The 19,527-nt window shown below is 45.6% G+C and overlaps 1 protein-coding gene across 1 annotated transcript in view; it reads left to right on the top strand.

Annotated features, from left to right (window-relative positions):
* The first annotated feature begins 3,699 nt into the window (after nucleotides 1-3,699).
* The window catches only part of LOC129324781 (kinesin-like protein KIF28), a 103,107-nt gene continuing 87,279 nt past the window's right edge, over nucleotides 3,700-19,527 (top strand). Inside the window, exons 1-4 of the mRNA XM_054972180.1 lie at nucleotides 3,700-3,813; nucleotides 3,867-4,058; nucleotides 11,851-12,054; nucleotides 13,937-13,972. Coding sequence (XP_054828155.1) covers nucleotides 3,700-3,813; nucleotides 3,867-4,058; nucleotides 11,851-12,054; nucleotides 13,937-13,972 — 546 coding nt within the window. The remainder of the gene's footprint in view (nucleotides 3,814-3,866; nucleotides 4,059-11,850; nucleotides 12,055-13,936; nucleotides 13,973-19,527) is intronic.

Genomic DNA, 19,527 nt, shown 5'->3' with positions numbered 1-19,527 from the left:
TCCTTTTACATAAATTTTCCATAGAAAAATACTTTATAGAAAAATACTTTATAGAAAAATACAAAATACAGTTCATAAATACCATATAGAAAAATATACATTGAGAAAAGATGTGTTATGTAAGAGGAAATTCATAAAAAGGCTGAAAAATCAATTTCTTTATTAAGACCATTAGGGGTGAGAGTATTTAATCTAAAAATCCATCTGGCTTCAGATTGTAACAGAACCTGGTTAGTATTGCCTGTTTGCTTAATCACTTCCAACACTGAGAATTTTAATTCTCTCTCATTTCTATGATGTAATTTGAAATGCAGAGTAAGAGGCGCTTCTCTAATTAAAGTTCTTATTTTGGAGAGATGCTCCTGTATGCGTAAGTGGATGGGACGTGAAGTACTCCCCACATACATTAAAGTGCACGTGCATACAATGATGCAGACTACATTTGACATGGAACAGGTAGAGAAGTCCTTAGAGTACATCTCCTGTCCCATGGAGGGGTACCTTAGTTGTTTAAGATCCATACTCAAAGGACAAACATTACACTGTCCACATGGGAAATGACCATGCGGCAACTTCTGTTCTCTAATTTGTAATTTCAAGTCAGAGTGCACCAACAAGTCCTTCAGGCACTTAGTTCTTCTATATCCAATTTGTGGGGGGTTACTGCACCCAAGTATATCCTGAATGATGTGCCAATTTCTTTTCACTATTTCCATTATTCTCCCTGAAAGGGGTGAAAAATCCAAAGCTCAGGTAATTTTACTTTCCTTTAAAGGGCTACGGTCTCCATAATTTAACAATGAAATTCAAGAGGTCTTATCTGCCTTCATCCTTGCTTGTTGGATCACATGTGGGGGATACCCACATGCTTGAAAAGCTTGGCTCATCTGTCTAGCCTCTCTAACATAATCTTTTTGGAAGGACGCATTTCATTTGACGCACAAAAACTGGCTAAAAGGTATATTCCTCTTTAAAGAAGTATACTCCAAGTAGGCTGATCTATCGGTCAACTTACGATACGGTCTGACACCCAGACTCTGGGCTGTCTTTTTAAAGACCACTACATCCAGGAACGTAACGCAGTTAGGGTTACCACGATAAGTAAATTTAATATTTTGATTTATGTTATTAATCCAATTCATAAATGTTTCTGCATACTCCTCGCTCTGAATGATACCCTATAGAAATTCCTCCTAATCAATATAACGATATCGTATCTACATTTTACTATAGCTGGGTAACCGACCATTGGCACTACCTAGGTATTATGATTCCACTTGATTTAGATAACCTTAAAGCCAGTAACTATAAAGAGCTCATCTGCAAAGTTAATAATTTATTTAAAGACTGGCTGGAGCTAACCCTAACATGGGCTGAAAAGATCAATCTAATTAAATCCATGATCCTCCCACTGTTCATATTTAATTTTAGATTGCTCCCAATTCTAATACAAGATTCTGAACTACGAACCTGGCAAAATCTCAATAAATTCATATGGGAAAATAAACGCCCAAGGATAAGCTACCAGGCCATGAAACCCCCCTCAGGTAAAGGTGGCATGGCAATCCCAGATCTAAAATCCTACTATGAAGCTTCCCCATTGGTAAACTAACAGTGCAATCCTAAGCAGAGTTACACCAGTCTATGTCCACTGATTTCAATGGGCTTAGACTGGAGTAACTCTTCTTAGGATTGCACTGTTAGTCACCTTACTAAACCAACAAAGAGTCCCATATTGGGCATACATGGAAACAGCTTACATTCAATCATCAGACATACGTGACATAATTTGGCTAAAACATCCAGAAAGACCCACTCAGATAATGCAAAACGGGTATCTAAGTACTACTCTTGAAATCTGGGACAAAACTAGAAAGCACTTCGTCCAAGAAATCTCTCCTTTATCATCATTTCTGGGCCAACCTTGGTTTCTTCCTAGCAAGGATCCTCATTTCTCTAAAATATAGAACTCCATTCAGAAAACAAGACTAACGGATGTTAGCAAACAGAGTACCTTTTTAGCCAAATCACAACTAGACGGGAACACCAATATTAAAATTCCCTGGTTCCAGTACTTTCAATTAAAGCACCTATTGGAGAACCCTAAAATCAAAGAAGCTCTAAAATGGAACCTAACCAATTATGAAATTCTCCTAAAACAACCAATCAGGGCCATTTCCAGATGGCTTACCTGAAGCCGCTCCATGCCGCAATGTTGTGGATTGTGCCGGGGAAAATGCGAAATATTGCATTTTCTCGCGTGAGTTTTGCGTGACGTCGCGCAAAACTCGCGCGAGAAAATGCAATATTTCACGTTTCTGCTGCAGCAATGCTTTCTGCTGCAAAATCCCTGATAGCTTCCTCCTGGAAGAAGGAACATCTACCACCCTTGTCAAACTGGATCAAGAAATTATGGGACTTCTTCATTATGGACAAAATTTCCAACTACCTTATCAATCTGGACAACTCACAACACCAACAAACACTCCTAGAACAATGGCTACCATTTTTGGATTCCCTATGCTATAACAACCAAAAGAATGCCCCTGACTCTTCCGCTCACAACATAGTAATGCTAATTTGACTGCTTTCTCAATCAGCTTGTAAGCTCAATATGCATGTAAATAGCTATTCTGTTGGTTAACCATTCACGTATGTTTTTGTTTATATTTGGAAAATTCATAAATTTTTAAAAAATAAAATAAGGATTCAAATTCATTTATTTCATTTGATGGACCCAGAAAAGATCCAAAGGTCATCTCACAGACCATCTCAAATTGGATAGTTTGGCTCATTAAGAAATGTTATCAGCAATCTAAACAACTATGTTCATTGCATGTAAGAGAATACTCTGCAAGGGTACAGTCCACGTTGTCAGCCTTTAATTCCAGCATCCCCATTCTGGAACTGTGCAAGGCAGCCACCTGGACTATACCATCCACATTCATGAGAGCCAGTTTGGTATTGATGTTAAGAGCAGCGGGACTCTAATTGGAGAACTGGATTTGATTCTCCACTCCTCCGCTTGAAGCCAGCTGGGTGACCATGGGTCAGTCACAGCTCTTCCAGAGTTCTCTCAGCCCCACCCACCTCACAGGGTAATTGTTGTGGGGATAATAATAACATACTTTGTAAACTGCTCTGAGTGGGTGTTAAGTTGTCCTGAAGGGCAGTATATAAATCAAATATTATCCAGGGCTTTTTTTCAGCAGGAACGCAATGGAACGGAGTTCCGGCATCTCTTGAAAATACTCGGCAATAGTGCATGAAAATAATATTATTTCAAAGAGTCCTGTATGTTTGTTCCGCATTTCTCTCTTGAGAGTTCTGCCACCTCTTTTCCAAGAAAAAAAACCTCCTGTTACTATCAAACATTATGCTATTGACATAGACTCCAGAAAGAGCGTAGCTGTTGGCAAGGCAGTTCTGAAGAGGCTTTTCCGTTGAAGAGCTTCATATCCACTCCTGGGTAAGTTAGCTCGCTAATCTTTCATGTGAGACTACACAGAAGACATGACAATGAAAACAGAGTTGCACTTACCTATAACTGTTGTTAATCAAATGTTCTTCTCTGCAGGCACACATCCCTCCCTCCTTCTCCCATGTATGCCCTTTACTATTTTTCCTTCTACACCAGTATCTTAGAGAACTGAGGGAGGGAGCTGCTCACCCTGCCTGGGGGAAAAGTGTGCAAAAAGGATGAGTGAGCATCTCATCCCTTTAGGGGCTTTAGAATGTCTGTGGCTAGCCTACGCATGCACAGCTCCCATGTGTACCTGTACAGAAGAATATTTTGATGAACAACAGTTACAGGTAAGTGCAACCCTGTTTTCCATTGATTTTTAAATTGTTTGTAATTTTTACAGAGAGAAAAGAATGCAGGGAGCAAATGTGTGATTTCTATGAGTTCCGACACCACAAGCCTACATGATCCCAGGAATCCAAGTCATGTGAAAACATTTACATTTGACCTGGCTTATTGGTCTCACAGTGGATTTGTAAAGGACCAAGATGGCAAACTCATATCAGCTGAGCCAAACAGCAAATATGCAGGACAGGTAAAAGGCATAAAAAGATGTATATGAAAGTCTTTCCTACCACAGCACAGTGACTATGTTGCACTTCTTGTGGATAATTTGCTTAATGAGTTATATAAGAAGAAAACAAAATCCCCAGCACAAGGCTTGTATTTTAGGTGAGAGGCTGCAGCTCAGTCCATTTCCAGTTAAAAAGATCTTAGGCAGCAGGAGTTGGAAAAGCTTTGACTTCGTCCAAAACTAGAGCACCTCCAGAGTAAACAGTACAGGACCAGATGAACCAATCACCTGTCTTGGTATAAGACAGCTCAGTTCTTTCACCTTCATTTCCTAGATCTGAAGATGATTAATCTTTTGTGTTCAGAATATTGGTTACCAGTAGTGCAACCTACTGTTTTTAAAAGACTAGTTCCATATGGCACTTTTCAGGTTTCCTCAGCAGATCACAGTCCATCAGAAAGACAACATGGAAATGGGTATAGTTCTGTTTATCATCTTTCATGGCTAGGATCAGAAGTGCCATCTATATGCAGCTCTGCCTTTCTAATTATAATCCCCAGGGTAACCAAGGAGGTTGGAACAACAACAAAAATTAAATTGTGGAAAGTAACTAAAAATATGAATTAAAAACACCAGAATAAAGTTTAATTAGAAATACATAACAACATTTCTGTTACATCTTAATTTCTGAATTCATTTCTGTTTCTTTTTTGGTATCCAGCACCACATCTTGAATTCTATATTCTTGACCTGGCTATATAATATTTATGGACAAAGGAATTACAACTCCTAATATGGTACATTGCCCTGACTTTATTTCATGCTGTTCTTGGTCAGAATTCTAAGGAATTTACTCCATATTATTTTCAATTTCATCTCAGCATTCTTTGTGTGCTAGGTCATGTATGCTTAATTTTCTGTCTTGGCCCCAGCCTGGTGGAACGCTCTCCCGCTGGAGATCCGGGCCCTGCGGGACCTGTTACAGTTTCGCAGGGGCTGTAAAACGGAGATGTTCTGCCGGGCCTTCGGCTGAGTACCAGCAGGTGTCCTCCTTCTTCCATCTAAGACCACTACTTCTGGGGCTGCCCTTGGCCATCTGCTATGCCCGTATACGGACTCCCAATATTTGTTTAAAGAGCCTGCTCCTAGACTATTTTAATGATTTTTAAAAAATTATTATTGATTTTATGTTTTTGTGATTTTAATGTATTTTTAATGTTGTTAGCCTCCCTGAGCCCATCTGTGGGGAGGGCGGGGTATAAATCGAATTAAATAAATAAATAAACAATAAAAATATGTATTTTATTGATGGAGTGCTATCTGTGATTTTTTAATACTACTGAGGAAGGCCTTTGGGCAGAAACACATCTGGTTTTATTGGTTTTGTACATGTGGCAAAGAGTTGTACTATTATACCTGTATATTAGTGATTTTATTTATATACAAGGTTTTAGTACGTATATGTAGAACTATATGATGTTTTTAATTCATATTTTTAGTTATTTTCCACAATTTTATTTTTTCCTGTTGTTCCCACCTTCTTGGTTACCCTGGTTCATCACTGTTCTTCTGTGCAGTCCCACATGGGGACTGTGCATGCTCAGGCCTACTGACTGGAGAAATTTTCAACACTTCTTTAACGCTCCGTTAGGGACTGTTTCTCTCAAGTCAGTCAGAGATCTGTTTTCCTGCCTAAACAGTCACGTGACTAATGAAGAAAAACAGTCCCTTCCCTCAGTTCTCTTCTAGCCACTATGAGAAGAACTGAGCTTCATAGCTCCCTTTTCACTTTTGCTTTTGATCATCTTTCTGGTATCTTTGATCTTGAACTGTGTATCTGGACTTTGTTTTATGGCTTCCGGTTTGGTGCTACTTGATCTCAGCTGTGGTTTGACTCGGTTTGTTCAACTACAATGTGAGGTAAAATCCCCTCAGGATGGCCCATCGAGCTCTCTTTAAGAAATGATCGCGGTGCAGTACAAAGATGACCCACATGGACAAGCACAATCTCTGCCTTACATGTCTGGGTGAAGGGTACAACATTACTGCTTGTAAGATATGCCAGCAGTTCACCCCAAAGGCTAGGCATGAGAAGGCCCAATGACTAAAGTCTGCACTCTGGAGAAGAGTGTTTGCGAGCTCCAACACATCTGCAGTTAAAGAATCTGCCAGGAAGGAGCAGCCAGTTCCGTCAACTCTGAAGGTGACTAAGGTCTCTTCAACAGCCAAGCAGCATTCAACAACCAAATCAGTCGACTCCATGATCAGATCCAACGATTCATCTCCAGGCTTCTTGGAGTCGATCACCACGTCGGGATGAGGGGGCTCAGGATGTGATCCTTGTTGCTCCAAGAACCCCCTCTCCTCATTTGGATTCACCTGTATGCTCTCCTTCTGATGGTGAACTGCGGAACCTCGCTGAGTTGCGGACAATGTCTTCAGATGAGCAAGCCTGGTGCCCTGAATCTGACACCGATACCAACCATTCCCCTCACCCAGCTCCAACTGTGTTTGTGGATCCTATACCAGCTTGGATCTGACATCGATTACCCTGGGCTCTGTCTCCAGTTCCATCACATCATAGCAGACATAGATCCAAATGGATTCGGCCACTGGATCCGAGACAACTGTATGCCCTTCAGCATCACCATGTGTATTGCATCCCACCACCATATCATTGCCAGAGGCAAGGAGGACCAGCGGGTTATGGTGAGTCAGAACCCAGACCTTCAACTTCGACAGGTAGAGGTTGGCTGCCTCCCCCTTTCCTGGCTTAACTCTAGTTGCAGTACAACTCCAAGGAAGAGGGGGAGCATGCAGTGGCCGCCTCCGACATTGTTTCCAAGAAGGGGTCGGATCCGTCGCCTGATGATAACGTGGGTCCTAATTCAAGTTCTTATGAAGGTTTGCGTATCTACGCTGAGCAGATGTCCCAAATGGCAAAAGCGCTTGACATCAACGTGTCTGCTGTGGGCCCCAAAACCAAGGATAGATTTCTTAGCCACATTTACAGTGACTCTCTTGTCATTGTAACCTTTCCTATACTAGAAGGATTAGAGGAGATAGTAAACAAAGTATGGCAGTCACCTGCAGATCCGCCTGCTACATCCAAAGGTATTGAGCAGATGTAAGATCAAACAAGATATGTGGCAATTCCTAGTGAAGCATCTACCCCTATCCTCTTTGGTGGCAGAGGAAGTGCAACAGCACAAGTCTACTTTACATTTGGCTCTTCTGGAAAAGGAGTGCAAGAAGACTGATAACATGGGAAGACATCATTATTCAGTGTCAGCATTGAATCTGCAAATTGCCAACTATCAAACCATAATGTCAGGATATCAGTTGTACTTATGGGAGAAGTTACCATCCTATGTGGCGGACTTCCCTGAAGACAATAAGGCATTTGTTTCATTGCTGCAAACTGAGGCCATTCACCTTTCAAAACAACAGATGGATGCAGGGAGCCATGCTGTGGACACTTCTGCCAGAGGCATGGCTGGAGCCATCATCATCCAGAGGCACACCTAGTTAAGATCTACAGCCCTTTCGCAGGAGACCAGAGCGAGAGCCGAAAGTCTGCCATTTGAGGAAGATACTCTTTTTTTCTTCTACAACAGATGAGATGCTCGAAAAGAAGGAGGACAGGCAGACAGCCAAATCCTTGGGAATCACATTTTCTGACTGGCTGGCATATAAGCCTAGGTACTTCCCTTGGCATAACCCATATCAGTATTATGGCAAGCAGCAGTGCCAGTACTACCAACAGACACCAGCATACTGTCAGTACAATCTATCACAGCAGTCTCTGTGGCAAAAATCGTATAGGCTGAAACCATCCCAGCCTCCTACTCAACATAAAGACAACCAAGGCTCTGGGAAACAATTCTGACAGGATTGAATTAACTCTAACCTAAATTTTTCAGAGAGATTGGCACCTTTTCTCCCTGAATGGGAGTCAGTAACATCTGACTTGTGGGTCTTAACTATTGTTAATTGTGGTTATGGGTTGGAATTTGTGAAGTATCCTGATTGTGCTTTGCCTTCTTTAGCTGTTAACAATACTTTGGTTGAGCTAGAAACCGAAATACAAACCCTCTTGGCTAAGGGCACTATTCAAGAGGTACAAGGTGCAAAAGTGGTACCAGGGTTCTTTTCAAGGTTCTTTTTGGTACCCAAAAAAGATGGGGGACTCCGTCCTATTTTAGATTTAAAGGGTCTGAATGCCTTCCGTAAGGTATCAAAGTTCAAAATGGTTCATCTGTATTACCTCTGTTGAAATGTGATTGGTTTGTGGTCCTAAATTTTAAGGACACTTACTTTCATATCTCTATTAGAGAGGACTACTGTAAGTACCTGGATTTCCTTTACCAAAACAAGTTTTTCACTATAAAGTGTTTCTTTTTGGGTTATCCATTGCACCAAGGGTGTTCACCAAATGTATGGCACCAGTTATGGTCTTCCTCAGGGAACAGGGATATTTCATATTTCTGTATTTGAATGACTGGTTGATTTCAGCAGATTCCAGGGAAAAGTTAAATCTGGTTGTATGCACTTGCTTACGTTTAGGGATGCTAATAAATTTCGACAAGTCCAAACTTGATCCCTGTCAGGCAGGTCCATATATTGAAGAAGTGTTAGACTCTACTACGAGTATGACCTTGCTGCCACAGGAGAGAGCAAGGATTATTAAATCTATGGTCTCTCTTTTTTCTAAGAACTGATTCCAAATGGTCCACAAAATACAATGTTTGTTGGGGCATATGGCAGCCACTTTTGCAAGGGTCAACATGCAAACATTGCAAAATAGGTTCATTAGGAAATGTAGGCCTTCTGTGCACTCTCCATCTGTTAACTTTTTCGTACAAAGACTAGTAATCAGGTCTTTGACATGGTGAGCTGATGATGGATATCTATTCAAGAGCATGCCCTTTGGTGATTTACAGCACGATTTTACTGTGATGACGGATGCATCATCCCAGGATTGGGGCACCCATTGTGACTCTCTGTTTGTTCAGAATGTGTGGTCAGAGGGGGGAACAAGCACTACAGATTAATGTATTGGAATTAAGAGCCATCCGCTTTACACTTGTCTCGTTTACAGCTATACTCCGAAAAAGAAATATATTGGTCCAGACAGACAACACTACAGCCATGTATTATGTGAATAGACAACGAGGCACGGCATCTCTTACACTCTGCAAGGAGGCTATGGTATTTGGGATTGGGCAATTTCCAACAATATGCTATTCATGCTATTCATATTGCAGGCTCAGACAATGCCAAAGCAGATGCGCTCAGCAGGGTGCTAGTGCCGAACCACAAGTGGTCCATAAATGATACTTACCTGCTCCCCATCTTCGATCTATGGGGTACAGCAGAGATAGATGTGTCTGCAACATCAGAGAATGCTAAGGCCCAGATGTTTTGTTCCAGAGCAGGAAGCGACTCTCTGTCCTTTTGGGACTCCTTCCAAATTGCGTGGATGAACAGGCTGCATTACATGTTTTCCCCAATTCCCCTCATTGCAAAGGTGATTTGCAAGATAGAGAAGGCAACACCTGCTGTATCCTGATAACCCCATTCTGGCCCAGACAGGTGTGGTTACCCAAACTTCTCAAGCTGTCCAAATAGACATACGTTACACTACAACAGAGGCCAGATTTTATTCTTTGGGGGACACTGTTCTATCACGAACCCAACACCCTGCACTTGACAGCTTGGCGTATTCACCTCTGTCTTTGAACTTTTCTGGTCAGGTGCAGCAAGTTCTCTAAAATGCTAGAAGACCATCAACAAGGAGATCGTACACAGCCAAGTGGACACGTTTCAGTCGTCTGGGCACAGTCTAAGGGGGTTGCTGCTACGGATTGCCCTTTAATCTTTGACTACCTCTGTGAGTTAAAAGCTCAGGGTTTGACTTAGCAGCCATCTCTCTTTTCATGAGCAGGTTGATGGAAAAATTGTCTTTTCTCACTTGAAATCCCACCAATTCCTTAAACACATGTTTAATCTTCACTCTCCTGTATCACCATTGGTTCCCCAGTGGTCTCTATCTCTTGTGTTGGCACGTCTTATGTTGCCACCCTTTGAGCCTTTGGCAACTTGTTCCTTGGATTTTCTGTCCTTTAAAGTAGCATTCCTTGTGGCTGTCACCTCACCTCAGCTAGGAGCATGAGTGAATTGGCAGCACTTAAGTCTAACCCTCCATTTTTGAAATTCCACAGTAACAGAGTGGTACTTAGGCCAAGCCTTCAATTTTTGCCAATGGTCTTGTCTCCTTTCCACCTACCGCAAGACATTTCCTTGCCTGTGTTTTTCCCTGATCCAAAATCAAAGGGAGAAAGAGCTCTGCACACATTGGATTTGAAAAGAGCATTATCCTTTTATTTAGACAGGGCCAAGGAATTTCGTGTGAGCCTCTACCTGTTCATGTGTTTTGGGGGATCAGACAAAGGAAAAAAAACATTCTCTTAAACTGTATCATGGTGGATTGTGTCTGCCATTGACAAGGGTGTACAGTCTGGCCGGGGTCCAGTGCCCATTATGCTTAAGGGCTCATTCAACAAGGTTGCAAGCATCTTCCTCTGCTTTTCTCAAGGGTGTTCCTATTATACATATTTGTAGGGCAGCGACATGGTCCTCTGCTGATACGTTTGTGAAACATTATGCTATTGATGTCAATACAACGCAAGATGTGGCAGTTGCAAGAGCAATTCTGCAATCTTTGTTTGCTTAAACGGAAGGAAACAGAATGGTGTGTGACATTTGAAATGTTTATAAAATTTGAAACATTGTACCTTATGTGATAGTCTTATGGAATGGCGTTTTATTGAGCATGCTGTTCATTATTGGTGAGTTGTATCGTTAATGGTTTGTGCATATAAACTGCATAAAGTGTACAAGTTTGATGTTGTTGAACTTATCGTCGTTGTTGCTGTTTACAGTTTATGACTATATCTAATTTTTGATACATTTGCTTGTTGCAGCGATGTTTGAATCTTTGCCTAATAAAATTGAATTGGAGAGATTCACCCCGCCTCCTCATTGCGTGTAGCTTGGTACTCTCCTATGTGGGCCTGCACAGAACGATAATGAAAACAGGGTTGTACATACTTGTAACTATTGTCATTGAGTTCTTCTCAATGACAATAGTTACAAGTACATACCCTCCCTCCTACCCTACTGTGAACTCTCTAGCTAGTTCCAGTTTGAATCATGACAGCTAGGAGAACTGAGGAAAGGGCCATTTCTCTTTGTTAGTCACATGACCATTTAAGTAGGAAAACAGGTCTCTAGGTGACCTGAGATAAACAACCCCGAGCGTTAAAGAAGCATTGAAGATGTATCCATTCGGTAGGCCTGTGCATACACAGTCCTCATATGTGCCTGCACAGAAGAACTTGATGAACAATAGTTACAGATATGTACAATCCTGTTTTTGCAGGGTTGTTGTTTTTCTCCCCTTTTTGTTGTTCTTACTAATTGTAACTCCCACCAAAGGTCAGGGGGCCCTCTAAAGCAACATATCACCAATATACAGGGATTTGGTACAGGAAGGGAATCACCTTCCTAGTGGTCATGGGCTTTGCTAGGGTCTTGGCACTTAAGTTTCCTACACCTCTAAATGTGCATACTAAAACCCTATTTGGATTTGCAGTCTCTCTCTCTCTCTCTCTCTCTCTCTCTCTCTCTCTCTCTCTCTCTCTCTCTCTCTCTCTCTCTCTCTCTCTCTCTCTCTCTCTCTCTCTCTCTCTCTCTCTCTCTTGGATATGAATTATAGTATATTAGAAGTTTTTTAAAAATTTGCTAACAGGGAGAACTTTTCCGTGACCTTGGTCAGGGGATTTTAGAGAGTGCTTGGCAAGGTTACAATGCTACCCTCTTGGCTTATGGTCCAACTGGCTCCGGAAAGAGTTATTCAATGATTGGATCCAGCACAAACAGAGGCATCATTCCAGTGGTGTGTGAAGAGCTCTTTAAAACCATTCAAAACCAAGAGAAGAATAGGCAATATCAGGTATGTCCACGCTGTGGAAATGTTTGTAAAATCCATCTCTGGTTGTTTGTACTGTAAGTTTAGCGTATTGGTTGCATTTTGTGTTTGTGTGTGTTACAATTGTGTGCAGAGACTATGGTGGCCAACCTCCAAGTAGGGCCTGGAGATCTCCTGGAATTATAATTGCTCTGCAGACTACAGAGTTTAGATCTCCTGGAGAGAATGGCGGCTGTGGACAGTGGACTCTAAGGCATTATATCTTGCTGAGGTCTCTCGCCCTGAGGCTCCACCCCCAATCTCCAGGTATTTCCCAACCTGGAGCCAGCAACCCTAGTAAGAAACCAAAGCCAGATTTGCACAAGTACCACGTCTGTAAATTCTCCCCCACTTTTCTGTGCCACATCCAAGCTGTTCCATCGAATCTCCCAACGTTAGGAGTGGATGGGGCAAAGCACAAATGGTTGTCATGGGAAGGAGGAGGCTGAAAAACCTTGTTGCATACATAGAACTCCACTTACTTCTTTGGATCCAACCCATAGTTTGATAGGGTGCCAAGGTTTAGAGCATGATCAGATGTAGCAACAGACTGATATAACAAGGAAATACATTATCATGAGAACTGCATGATAAAAATGATTGCAACTCATCTCTGTTATCCAGCTCCATCTTGGCATGCAAAGAGTACAAATCAATGGCCTATAAAACCCTAATAAGACTTGGCCCCTTTTAGACTCTGATGCAACTGCAAGAGCCAGTTTGGTGTAGTGGTTAGGAGCAGTGGGCCTCTAATCTGGAGAACCAGATTTGATTCCCCATTCCTCCCCTTGAAACCAGCTGGGTGAACTTGGGTCAGTCACAGCTCTTCCAGAGCTCAGCTCCACCCACCTCACAGGGTGATTGTTGTGGGGATAATAATAACATACTTTGTAAAATGCTCTGAGAGAGCATTAAGTTGTCCTGAAGGAGAGTATATTAATCAAATGTTATTGTTATTGTCATCGTTGTCGTCATTATCATAAAGCTAAGGGTCAGCTGCTAATTTCCTGTTGGCTGTGCCATCTGTGTTCAAGTTCTGTACTGGGTGGAGACAAAGTTGATATTAATGACTGCTTCATGTAATGTGTTAAACTTGAGAGTTTCTTTTTGGCATTTGAATTCATCTTCAGTGATAAAAACCTTTAGAAACTGTCAAGTTATCATTTGTGTTAGGAGTTTTTGGAGCAATGACATAAGCTATAACATAATCCAATTTACTTTTGTTCCTGTTTTATTTTTAATTTTAAAAACTCTTCATTTTAAAAGCTAGTTTTCAAGAGTGGCTCTAATACCTAGATTAAATGCTACCAGAATAATCAGACAATGCATGTGGGTGGGAGATTAAATAAAACAGGGAGTATCCTCCCATACGTGGGTGGAAGGCGCAGAAAGTTTTCCCACATTCCTTTTCTCAACTGCAGCTTTTCCCAGTCCTTGGAATGGTCATTCCTGAGGTTGCAAGATGTATGCAGAAGAACCTCCATGAGAGCTGGTAGGCTAGAGTGAGGATGGACAAGAGGATGAAAGAGATCATTTCCTCAGAGAAGCTGTGCTTGAAGGAGGAGGAGAGATTTCATGTCCTTCTCACTCCAGCCCCCCCCCACACACACACACATGATCAGCTGTTACTCTGTGTGGTCCTGTGATCCTGGAGTCTCCCAGGGTCAGAAGGGGCTGCAAAAATGGAAAGGAATGATGGGAAAAGAGGTGTTCCATGCAGACAGTAGTAGGGTACTGACCAATGTGGACTAAATATGCATGTAGACATGCATGTGGACCTGCTACCATTTGTCAAAGCAATTTTTTAAAAGCTTCTAAGAGTAAAGAGAGTGCTTTATCCTTTGATGTTTCTCTTCTCAATTTGCAGGTTACATTTAGTATGCTGGAAATTTATAATGAACAGGTAATTGTAATAAAACTGATTATTTTGTTCATAATAGAGTACATGGCCTCTTATGCCCTTTCTTTCTATGGAGAAGAAGCATTGACACTGAGACCCAGAACATTCTTCAGAAGGGCTTTTTTTTGTCATCCAGTTGCAGCTAACTTATGGTGACTAGAGGTGGGCAAGAATCACAATACGGAGCAAAAAAATGCACGAACCAAGGCGATTAGTGGTTTGTGAAAACGCAGTTCATGGGACTATTTTCCACAAACTCCACGACTTTTTCTGCCCGGTTCATGCGAGTCGTCAGTGGTTTGTAAAGACAGACAAGCTGGTGCCACTGATTGTGTGTGAAACTGACAGCCCCGTTCTCCTGCCGCTTGGGCGTCAGGAGAAGGCAGCTATGAGTTTCACAGACCCTGTACTAGGTTCAGCCAATGGGCTGAAGCCAGTGCAAGGTGAGTGAAGCTGACAGCCCCATTCTCCTGCTGCCCGAGTGGCAGAAGAATGGGGATGTCAATTTCACAGACCCCGTGCTGGGTTCAGCCGATGAGCTGAAACTGGTGTGGGGTGAGTGAAGCTGTCAGCTCCTGTTCTCCTGCCACCCTGAGCGGAAGGAGAACAGGGATCTCCCCCTTTCTCCCCCTTTCTAGATGGCTGGAGGAAGGGGGGTGAGTTTAAAGGGAAGAAGATTCCACATGCTGCTTGCGGTGCAGTGAACCTCCTTCCCTTCAAACTCTCCCCCTTCCCAGCTGGCTGGAAGAAGGAGGGGTGAGTTTAAAGGGAAGAAGTCCCCCCCCCGCCGCTTGCAAGCGGTGTAGGGAACCTCCTTCCCTTCAAAATTGCCCCCTTTCCAGGGGGGTGGAGGAAGGGGGGGTGAGTTTAAATAAAAGGTTCCCCGCGCTGCTTGCAAGCGGTGCGGGGAAGCTCCTTCCCTTCAAACTCTCTCCCTTTCCAGCTGGCTGGTGGAAGGGGGGCGAGTTCAAACGGAAGACTGCGCTGCTTGCGGGGCCGTGAACCTCCTTCCCTTCAAACTCGCCCTCTTTCCAGCTGGTTGGAGGAAGGGGGGTGAATTTAAAGGGAAGAAGGTTCCCTGTGCTGCTTGTGGCGTGGTGAACCTCTTTCCCTTCAAACTCTCCCTCTTTCCAGCTGGCTAGTGGAAGGGGGGCAAGTTTAAAGGGAAGAAGGTTCCCCACACTGCTTGCGGGGCCGTGAACCTCCTTCCCTTCAAACTCGCCCTCTTTCCAGCTGGTTGGAGGAAGGGGGGTGAGTTTAAAGGGAAGAAGGTTCCCCACACTGCTTGCGGGGCCGTGAACCTCCTTCCCTTCAAACTCGCCCTCTTTCCAGCTGGTTGGAGGAAGGGGGGCGAGTTTAAAGGGAAGAAGGTTCCCCACACTGCTTGCGGTGCCGTGAACCTCCTTCCCTTCAAACTCGCCCTCTTTCCAGCTGGTTGGAGGAAGGGGGGTGAGTTTAAAGGGAAGAAGGTTCCCCACACTGCTTGCGGGGCCGTGAACCTCCTTCCCTTCAAACTCGCCCTCTTTCCAGCTGGCTAGTGGAAGGGGGGCAAGTTTAAAGGGAAGAAGGTTCCCCACACTGCTTGCGGGGCCGTGAACCTCCTTCCCTTCAAACTCGCCCTCTTTCCAGCTGGTTGGAGGAAGGGGGGTGAGTTTAAAGGGAAGAAGGTTCCCCACACTGCTTGCGGGGCCGTGAACCTCCTTCCCTTCAAACTCGCCCTCTTTCCAGCTGGTTGGAGGAAGGGGGGTGAGTTTAAAGGGAAGAAGGTTCCCCACACTGCTTGCGGTGCCGTGAACCTCCTTCCCTTCAAACTCGCCCTCTTTCCAGCTGGTTGGAGGAAGGGGGGCAAGTTTAAAGGGAAGAAGGTTCCCCACACTGCTTGCGGTGCCGTGAACCTCCTTCCCTTCAAACTCGCCCTCTTTCCAGCTGGTTGGAGGAAGGGGGGTGAATTTAAAGGGAAGAAGGTTCCCCACACTGCTTGCGGTGCCGTGAACCTCCTTCCCTTCAAACTCGCCCTCTTTCCAGCTGGTTGGAGGAAGGGGGGTGAATTTAAAGGGAAGAAGGTTCCCTGTGCTGCTTGTGGCGTGGTGAACCTCTTTCCCTTCAAACTCTCCCTCTTTCCAGCTGGCTAGTGGAAGGGGGGCAAGTTTAAAGGGAAGAAGGTTCCCCACACTGCTTGCGGTGCCGTGAACCTCCTTCCCTTCAAACTCGCCCTCTTTCCAGCTGGTTGGAGGAAGGGGGGTGAGTTTAAAGGGAAGAAGGTTCCCCACACTGCTTGCGGTGCCGTGAACCTCCTTCCCTTCAAACTCGCCCTCTTTCCAGCTGGTTGGAGGAAGGGGGGTGAGTTTAAAGGGAAGAAGGTTCCCCACACTGCTTGCGGTGCCGTGAACCTCCTTCCCTTCAAACTCGCCCTCTTTCCAGCTGGTTGGAGGAAGGGGGGTGAGTTTAAAGGGAAGAAGATTCCCCACACTGCTTGCGGGGCCGTGAACCTCCTTCCCTTCAAACTCGCCCTCTTTCCAGCTGGTTGGAGGAAGGGGGGTGAATTTAAAGGGAAGAAGGTTCCCCACACTGCTTGCGGGGCCGTGAACCTCCTTCCCTTCAAACTCGCCCTCTTTCCAGCTGGTTGGAGGAAGGGGGGTGAGTTTAAAGGGAAGAAGGTTCCCCACACTGCTTGCGGGGCCGTGAACCTCCTTCCCTTCAAACTCGCCCTCTTTCCAGCTGGTTGGAGGAAGGGGGGCGAGTTTAAAGGGAAGAAGGTTCCCCACACTGCTTGCGGTGCCGTGAACCTCCTTCCCTTCAAACTCGCCCTCTTTCCAGCTGGTTGGAGGAAGGGGGGCGAGTTTAAAGGGAAGAAGGTTCCCCACACTGCTTGCGGTGCCGTGAACCTCCTTCCCTTCAAACTCGCCCTCTTTCCAGCTGGTTGGAGGAAGGGGGGTGAATTTAAAGGGAAGAAGGTTCCCTGTGCTGCTTGTGGCGTGGTGAACCTCTTTCCCTTCAAACTCTCCCTCTTTCCAGCTGGCTAGTGGAAGGGGGGCAAGTTTAAAGGGAAGAAGGTTCCCCACACTGCTTGCGGGGCCGTGAACCTCCTTCCCTTCAAACTCGCCCTCTTTCCAGCTGGTTGGAGGAAGGGGGGTGAGTTTAAAGGGAAGAAGGTTCCCCACACTGCTTGCGGGGCCGTGAACCTCCTTCCCTTCAAACTCGCCCTCTTTCCAGCTGGTTGGAGGAAGGGGGGTGAATTTAAAGGGAAGAAGGTTCCCCACACTGCTTGCGGTGCCGTGAACCTCCTTCCCTTCAAACTCGCCCTCTTTCCAGCTGGTTGGAGGAAGGGGGGTGAATTTAAAGGGAAGAAGGTTCCCCACACTGCTTGCGGTGCCGTGAACCTCCTTCCCTTCAAACTCGCCCTCTTTCCAGCTGGTTGGAGGAAGGGGGGTGAGTTTAAAGGGAAGAAGGTTCCCCACACTGCTTGCGGTGCCGTGAACCTCCTTCCCTTCAAACTCGCCCTCTTTCCAGCTGGTTGGAGGAAGGGGGGCAAGTTTAAAGGGAAGAAGGTTCCCCACACTGCTTGCGGTGCCGTGAACCTCCTTCCCTTCAAACTCGCCCTCTTTCCAGCTGGTTGGAGGAAGGGGGGTGAATTTAAAGGGAAGAAGGTTCCCCACACTGCTTGCGGTGCCGTGAACCTCCTTCCCTTCAAACTCGCCCTCTTTCCAGCTGGTTGGAGGAAGGGGGGTGAATTTAAAGGGAAGAAGGTTCCCTGTGCTGCTTGTGGCGTGGTGAACCTCTTTCCCTTCAAACTCTCCCTCTTTCCAGCTGGCTAGTGGAAGGGGGGCAAGTTTAAAGGGAAGAAGGTTCCCCACACTGCTTGCGGGGCCGTGAACCTCCTTCCCTTCAAACTCGCCCTCTTTCCAGCTGGTTGGAGGAAGGGGGGTGAGTTTAAAGGGAAGAAGGTTCCCCACACTGCTTGCGGGGCCGTGAACCTCCTTCCCTTCAAACTCGCCCTCTTTCCAGCTGGTTGGAGGAAGGGGGGCGAGTTTAAAGGGAAGAAGGTTCCCCACACTGCTTGCGGTGCCGTGAACCTCCTTCCCTTCAAACTCGCCCTCTTTCCAGCTGGTTGGAGGAAGGGGGGCGAGTTTAAAGGGAAGAAGGTTCCCCACACTGCTTGCGGTGCCGTGAACCTCCTTCCCTTCAAACTCGCCCTCTTTCCAGCTGGTTGGAGGAAGGGGGGTGAATTTAAAGGGAAGAAGGTTCCCTGTGCTGCTTGTGGCGTGGTGAACCTCTTTCCCTTCAAACTCTCCCTCTTTCCAGCTGGCTAGTGGAAGGGGGGCAAGTTTAAAGGGAAGAAGGTTCCCCACACTGCTTGCGGGGCCGTGAACCTCCTTCCCTTCAAACTCGCCCTCTTTCCAGCTGGTTGGAGGAAGGGGGGTGAGTTTAAAGGGAAGAAGGTTCCCCACACTGCTTGCGGGGCCGTGAACCTCCTTCCCTTCAAACTCGCCCTCTTTCCAGCTGGTTGGAGGAAGGGGGGTGAATTTAAAGGGAAGAAGGTTCCCCACACTGCTTGCGGTGCCGTGAACCTCCTTCCCTTCAAACTCGCCCTCTTTCCAGCTGGTTGGAGGAAGGGGGGTGAATTTAAAGGGAAGAAGGTTCCCCACACTGCTTGCGGTGCCGTGAACCTCCTTCCCTTCAAACTCGCCCTCTTTCCAGCTGGTTGGAGGAAGGGGGGTGAGTTTAAAGGGAAGAAGGTTCCCCACACTGCTTGCGGTGCCGTGAACCTCCTTCCCTTCAAACTCGCCCTCTTTCCAGCTGGTTGGAGGAAGGGGGGCAAGTTTAAAGGGAAGAAGGTTCCCCACACTGCTTGCGGTGCCGTGAACCTCCTTCCCTTCAAACTCGCCCTCTTTCCAGCTGGTTGGAGGAAGGGGGGTGAATTTAAAGGGAAGAAGGTTCCCCACACTGCTTGCGGTGCCGTGAACCTCCTTCCCTTCAAACTCGCCCTCTTTCCAGCTGGTTGGAGGAAGGGGGGTGAATTTAAAGGGAAGAAGGTTCCCTGTGCTGCTTGTGGCGTGGTGAACCTCTTTCCCTTCAAACTCTCCCTCTTTCCAGCTGGCTAGTGGAAGGGGGGCAAGTTTAAAGGGAAGAAGGTTCCCCACACTGCTTGCGGTGCCGTGAACCTCCTTCCCTTCAAACTCGCCCTCTTTCCAGCTGGTTGGAGGAAGGGGGGTGAGTTTAAAGGGAAGAAGGTTCCCCACACTGCTTGCGGTGCCGTGAACCTCCTTCCCTTCAAACTCGCCCTCTTTCCAGCTGGTTGGAGGAAGGGGGGTGAGTTTAAAGGGAAGAAGGTTCCCCACACTGCTTGCGGTGCCGTGAACCTCCTTCCCTTCAAACTCGCCCTCTTTCCAGCTGGTTGGAGGAAGGGGGGTGAGTTTAAAGGGAAGAAGGTTCCCCACACTGCTTGCGGTGCCGTGAACCTCCTTCTCTTCAAACTCGCCCTCTTTCCAGCTGGTTGGAGGAAGGGGGGTGAGTTTAAAGGGAAGAAGGTTCCCCACACTGCTTGCGGTGCTGTGAAC

This window comes from Eublepharis macularius, chromosome 1, assembly GCF_028583425.1.
Source record: "Eublepharis macularius isolate TG4126 chromosome 1, MPM_Emac_v1.0, whole genome shotgun sequence".
Lineage (NCBI taxonomy): Eukaryota > Metazoa > Chordata > Lepidosauria > Squamata > Eublepharidae > Eublepharis > Eublepharis macularius.
Note: the sequence above shows the minus strand (reverse complement) of the source record. Positions and strands in the feature narration are given on the sequence as shown.